Genomic DNA, 6,452 nt, shown 5'->3' with positions numbered 1-6,452 from the left:
TAATGTGTTAGCTATTTCCTAATTTCAGTGCTGCTTTTTTTAAATAAATAAAATTTATACAAATTATTTTAATTTTTGATCTTTATTATTATCATCTCATATCCATTATCTATTTTGAGGAATCAATTTTGACTAGACAAAAAATGCATGAAGAAGAATGTTGGGCTTAATGGTCAATCAAATAAATTGATCAACATTGCAAAGATGACCTGATTTTTCTTATATTATTTATTTGAATGTAAACTTGTCATTTTTGACTCTATCTCAATATGCCCTGCCAAAATAAAAGTTTTGGTGTTATCCGTTAAATTTCAAGTCCTGGAGATATTTGGTTTTGCCTGCTACAGAGATGGATTTGCCCCAATGGAACGAGTAAAATGTATTGGTCAGCTTCCACCAACATTGACGGATTTCAAAATTTAACTTATTTCCTAATTTCTGTGGTGAAGCAATGATTCCTTGCTTTTTTTAATAAATAAAATTTATAAAATTATTTTACTCTTTGATCTATATAAATTATAATCTAATATCTATTATCTATTTTGAGGAATCAATTTTGACTAGAAAAAAAACCACTTGAAAAAGAATGAAAGAATGCAGACATTAATAGTCGATAAACTAAATGGAAAATAAAAAAAATGACAATGATTATCAAAAGCCTTCATATTTAGTGTTTATTATATTATTCTAATTTAATGAAACAAATATAAATATGATAAAAAGTAAATAAATTGAGCAATGAAAAAGGAAAAAGACAAATTGAATTAATCAAAATAAATTAAAAATTACCTGCAACTAATGTACAAAAATAATGGATTTAATTTTAAACTAAATAAATTGAGTGGTGAGTTAAATTTGTCCATCAGTGAATTTTCCATTTTCTAGTCATTTTACACCATAATTTGAAGCTTCAGTACAGAGGTAAGAAATGTTTAAAAAATATTTTAGATTTTTCAGCCTTTTAAATTCTGTTTGACTCAACAAGGCAGAAAACGTTATTCTAGTAAATGTAAAAATTCTTCTGGGTACTTAGTGAAAAAATTTAATGGACAAAAATGTTTAAAAAACAAAAAACTGGAAATTTTTAAATTTTTAGCGGCAAACCTATGTCAAATGATAACATGTTTAGTTTACACGACTGTTATCACCAGAGATAAAAGAACAGTTAAAACGCCCATTAATTTTTTTATAAGTTTATTTTTCTATGTTCTAGCTAATTGGAAAAGCTATTTTTTTTTGTATATTGCTGTTTAATTTGCTGATCGGAGCTTGGTGGAATTAAAAAACAATGGAAGTGACTGCTGCTGAATTTTCCCTATCAGGTAATTTACTTTTGGCTTTACTTTTTCTGTTCGGTTTAAGATGTTTTTGTACATCCAGGAAAATTGATATTTGAGATGTATTGTTTTCTCTGTTTTGTACTTGTAGCACTGGTGAGGCCCAATCTGATCTGTAATCCGATCATTTAGCGGTATTTCTTCTATGCTTATATTATACACCCCAAAGACTTGCAGAAAAGTGTGGCACCACAGTCTGACAATAGTCCTTGGAGTGTCTTATGGCTCTTTGCAGAATTGTAACGTTTTGTTGATGCAATCTTTCACAAGTGCCAATTTAGTCTTCAATGCTGTCGTCAAGAATCCTGACTCTCTTCCTTCTTCTTTTGACGTGCTATGTACCTTCTTTCTTTCCAAATGTGACAAGGAGATTTTTAGATTGTATCAGTGATTCCCTTCGCAATTTAGTTATTCTCACCTATAGGACTCACATGCTGCTATCCGCGAAGTGCGATTGAAAGGGCCCATGTGAAAGATTGGCATCAACCAACATGGTATGATTCTGCAAAGAGTCAGAAGACACTCTAATGACGTAGGGACTGTGGGGCCATACAACGCTTTAGGGCGCACAATATACTGTGAATATATGTTTTTTTGGCCAAATTTTTGTGCCTCTGTACCTTCTTGCATTCTAGACCTATCGGAGTACACAGAGAGTGATTTGTGAGTTAGAAATAATTTAAAATGAGTAGTAAGTATTGATTACTAAAATGTCTACGGCTAAACAAAAGTTTAAGAAAAAAATCCTAATTTTATTAATTGTTCAAGGGAATGTGTCATTAAGGTGTACGTGTAAGTTTATTTGAATAATTTAATAGAAAAATAAAGACATTTATTTAACTATAGTCAGTTGATGAAGTACATCATATTATACGTATCAAGTATACTGTAGACTGTTGTGGTTGAATAACTATTTATTGTGATTTTAAGTCCTAGTCCGTGACACCCAATGGGTAATTGAACATTAAACCTTTCTGTATAAGGTGTGCATATATCGCCACAAGACAAGTGTCACAAGTCAAAAAATTCTAAAAACGCGATTTTTTTGTAAGTATTCGGGTGTGTAATTTTACAGGAAAAATGATACAACTGTAGGTGGATTCTTAGCTGCTAGGCACTTTTGAATTGGTGGGAATGTACTGTCACTATTCACAAAAAGTGGCATATCTTAGTTCTGTATCACTGAGTACTGTCACCTAGGCAAGTATGCTACAGTTTTCCAGTCTGAAATCGTAGCGATTGAATGATGTGCCAGAGAAATAAAAAGGCTAGGAATACATAGCCATCTTCTCTGACAGCCAGGCAGCTCTCTTGAGGCGAAGGCAAAGAGTGTTTGGAAATGCATGGAGGCCCTGATGAAAGTCAGCAACACTAATGGCCTGACCCTGGCATTGGTCCCTGGACATTCGGGGCATAGAGGCAATGAAAAGGTTGACATATTGGCCAAAAAGGGAGCCAACATGGGCTCTATGGGCCTAGAACTCTACTGTGGCCTAGCAGCCTGCCACAAAAGAGGCACATCTTAAAATGGATCCTTAATAAGTCCTAAACCTGGTGGAACAATACCACAGGTATGAAGCACGCGCAGAGATTCATTGAAGGACCAACCACAAAACTTACAAAAGAATTACTGGTAGGCAACCGTAACCGAACCAGGATTCCGGTTGGACTCCTGACAGGGCACTGCCACTTAAGATAGCACATGCACTGGATAGGTATACAGACAGAAGAAACACTGTGCACATACTGCCAGGAAGAGGAGGACACCGCAGAACACATTTTTATGTTTCTGCGAAGTTGTAGGTGCAGGTTCTTGCAACTAGGACAAGAAAAACCACAAGGAAGATCCTACATCAAGGAACCGCTGGCAAAGCTGTGGAGGCTGATTAATAGCCTGAAGCTGGCCAGTTAGTTATAATTAACAGAGGAGCAGTTAGTAGAGGTCGAGGTGCAGTGGGCCTTGTGGCCGCCTCTCTTCTCCCTGTACTATCTGTAATTCTGTGTCAAGCTTTAAAGCAATGGTGTGAGTATTTATAATGTAAAAGGGCACATTTTGAGTTAGTTCAGTTTTCTTCTTGTTTAGTGAAGGGTTTTATGCTACTCCGGAATAACGTACTGTTTTATAATAACCGACACATCTTTTTAATACTCTTGCGAGTCAAAGGATTGCAAGTCAAATTCTCTAAAAATCAGAACAGGTGACCCAGATACTCGCTGCCATGCTCAAGCATAAATCTCATACCCGGTGGCATTCCTACTTACTCTCTTTAAGTAGGGAACCAGGGAATGACATCCTAATATTAAGCAGGACACATTGGTCATCTTATCTCCACATGCAGGACATATACAGGTTTACCTTAATAATGTACCAATATATAAAAGAATATACTATAATAAATAAAATACTGGTTGAGTTATTTTAAACCTGCACAATGCGAAATATACTATTGTCTCTATTGGACATTCCAGTGATCAAGATGGCTATCTCTAAGTTTATGTATTCATATACAATTATTACATAAATCACAAAATTACTATTACTTTCCTATTACTATGATGGTTGAGTTTATAAATTTTTATCTATTTATTCATGATGCAATTATGACAACGGTTTTACCACTTTTGTTTGTCTTTTAGCCCACCCTCATATAAGATGGAATCCTCTTATTGAAAAGTGGGTCCTTGTCTCACCGCATAGGATTGAAAGGCCCTGGTCTGGCAAGGAGGAGAAATACGAAGGACAGTCGCTCCCTGAAACTGACCCAGCTAACCCTCTGGTCCCTCAAGCCATGAGGCCCAACGGCATAGTAAGAGAATCTTTTTCTCTATTTTTTATTTATTAGTAAAAACTACCAGGGTGCATTAAAACACAGCAGGTTTCAATTATTACCAATTTTTTAAATTAATAGTCACAAAAAAATCATGATGAGGATGTGAATCTGTTTTTATTGATATACTCATTTTTAATTTATTCATTATCTATACTGATACTATCCAATGAAGATAATTATTTTGTTTTTTGTTAGGTTACACCGAATTATACGAATACATATGTTTTCACAAATGACTTTCCAGCACTTATTCCAGAGCCTCCAGAACCACCTTATAACAATGATCCATTGTTTAAAATCAGTGCAGCAAGAGGCACTTGTCGGGTTTTGTGCTATGCACCGAAAACCGAAGTTACAATGGGAATTATGCCTATTCAAGATATATTCAAAATCATAAATATGTACTTGACTTTCTTTTTATAAATTTATTTGTTTATATAATATCATAGTTTCTTATTTTGGCTTCAGATGGGTGGATGAGACTGTGGATCTTGGAGAGACATACGATTGGGTCCAAATTTTTGAAAACAGGGGTGAGCTCATGGGTTGTTCCAACCCCCATCCGCACGGGCAAATTTGGGCCTCGAGTTTCATACCTTCTGAGCCGGCTTTAAAAGACAAAACTCAAAGAGAATACTACATCTCGAATAGGACCCCCATGCTGATGGATTATGTTAGGAAAGAGATTGAAAACAAGGTTCTTTTTAAGATTTTTCTCTCTGCTGTAGACTTGGCAGAAATGTTATTTCCTTAGGTTTGTTAAAGGAAAGGATTGTGCTCATGAATGATGAATGGGTCGTCCTTGTACCCTTCTGGGCAAGTTGGCCTTTCGAGACTATGATACTGCCGAGGACCCATGTCCAAAGGATGTACGACATAAACCATGACCAAAAAGTTGCATTGGCATACATTATGCGACAGCTGTGTGTAAAATATGACAACCTATTTCGTTCAGTGTTTCCATTTTCCATGGGTTGGCATGGTATGTAATTTTTAATTAAAAATAAGCCTAAATTTTAAGAAAAAAATTGTCAACTGTTCATTGTTAAATACTTTCTAAGTACCTAGTAAACAGGTAAAAATTGCATTTGTTATAACAGGAGCCCCTACTGGTTCCAAAAGGAGTGAAAACATGGAACACTGGGTCCTCCATGCCCTATTCTATCCCCCTTTACTCCGGTCAGCTTCCATAAGGAAATTTATGGTTGGGTATGTGCATTCTAAAGTGTGTCCTTCACCACTGTTTTAATTTGAACGGATTTTTTCAGCTATGAAATGCTGGCCCAAGCTCAAAGAGACATGACTCCAGAAGCAGCTGCCGAAAAATTGAGATCAGCTTCTGACTCGCATTTCCTATTTTCAGACACTAAATAGTACCCGGAGAAAATTTCTTATTAAATATTTTTTTAAATAAATCTAAAATAAAGGGACATTATTATTATTTTTTTTACTTAACACCTTAAAATATGGAATAAACCCACAAATTGTTGGCAGGGGTCTTAATTTTTTATTAGTGGTTCTGGTTTTTTAAAAATTTTATTATATTATTTTTATTATTTTTTAATGGCTTTCAACCACTTTGGGTGTCATTAGGGGGTTCTGGGTTCAAATCTCAACATTGCCCACAGATTTTTAATTGATCATAACAAGAAAAAGTAGTGTAATATGACTTCTTGTCCAGACAACCAAACCAGAACCACCTAATAAAGGAAAGAGTGAAAGACCCACAGGACGAAAACGAAAATAACGAAAACAATGGTTAGGAAATAAATTTGTCATAATTAGTCTTGAAAATAATAATCAAAAGAAAAAATTTAACAATTTCAGTCCATTTAAAAAATATAAATTCATTAAAAGCTATGGCCCACAGAGTAATACCAAATTTTTAAAAAACGGAAAAATATTATTAAATATAATGCACGAAAAATAATTTCTTAACTTGCAAATCAATTTGAAAACTTACGAAAATATTCCAATACAAATCCAACTGCATTGAAATTGGCACGTCTCTGCTGTTGCCCCACCAAAATGATCCATTTTTCGATCGAATCATCACCTCCTATGAGAAATGAATTCTGTACGATAACAGGAGGCATACAGGTCAGTGATTGGACAAGGATGAAAAGCCAAAACACTTCCCGAAACCAAATCTACACCCAAAAAAGGTTATGACTGTTTGGTGATGTAATAATGGGGTTGTTCACTATAATTTCCTGAATTATGGTGAAACTATCACAACAGACAAATATCGTCAAGAAATTGACAAAATGCACGGGCATTTGCA

General features: G+C 34.8%; 1 protein-coding gene across 1 annotated transcript; it reads left to right on the top strand.

Moving 5' to 3' along the window:
* Positions 1 to 1,141: 1,141 nt before the first annotated feature.
* Positions 1,142 to 5,609, top strand: LOC106664981 (probable galactose-1-phosphate uridylyltransferase). The gene is made up of 7 exons (XM_014391094.2): positions 1,142 to 1,322; positions 3,975 to 4,144; positions 4,364 to 4,569; positions 4,637 to 4,865; positions 4,934 to 5,150; positions 5,269 to 5,377; positions 5,437 to 5,609. Exons 1-7 carry the CDS (start codon positions 1,289 to 1,291, stop codon positions 5,540 to 5,542), a joined length of 1,071 nt encoding a protein of 356 aa, XP_014246580.1. The 5' UTR covers positions 1,142 to 1,288; the 3' UTR covers positions 5,543 to 5,609.
* Positions 5,610 to 6,452: the final 843 nt, after the last annotated feature.

Source organism: Cimex lectularius, unplaced genomic scaffold, assembly GCF_000648675.2.
Source record: "Cimex lectularius strain Harlan isolate CLEC.00 unplaced genomic scaffold, Clec_2.1 scaffold138, whole genome shotgun sequence".
Lineage (NCBI taxonomy): Eukaryota > Metazoa > Arthropoda > Insecta > Hemiptera > Cimicidae > Cimex > Cimex lectularius.
Note: the sequence above shows the minus strand (reverse complement) of the source record. Positions and strands in the feature narration are given on the sequence as shown.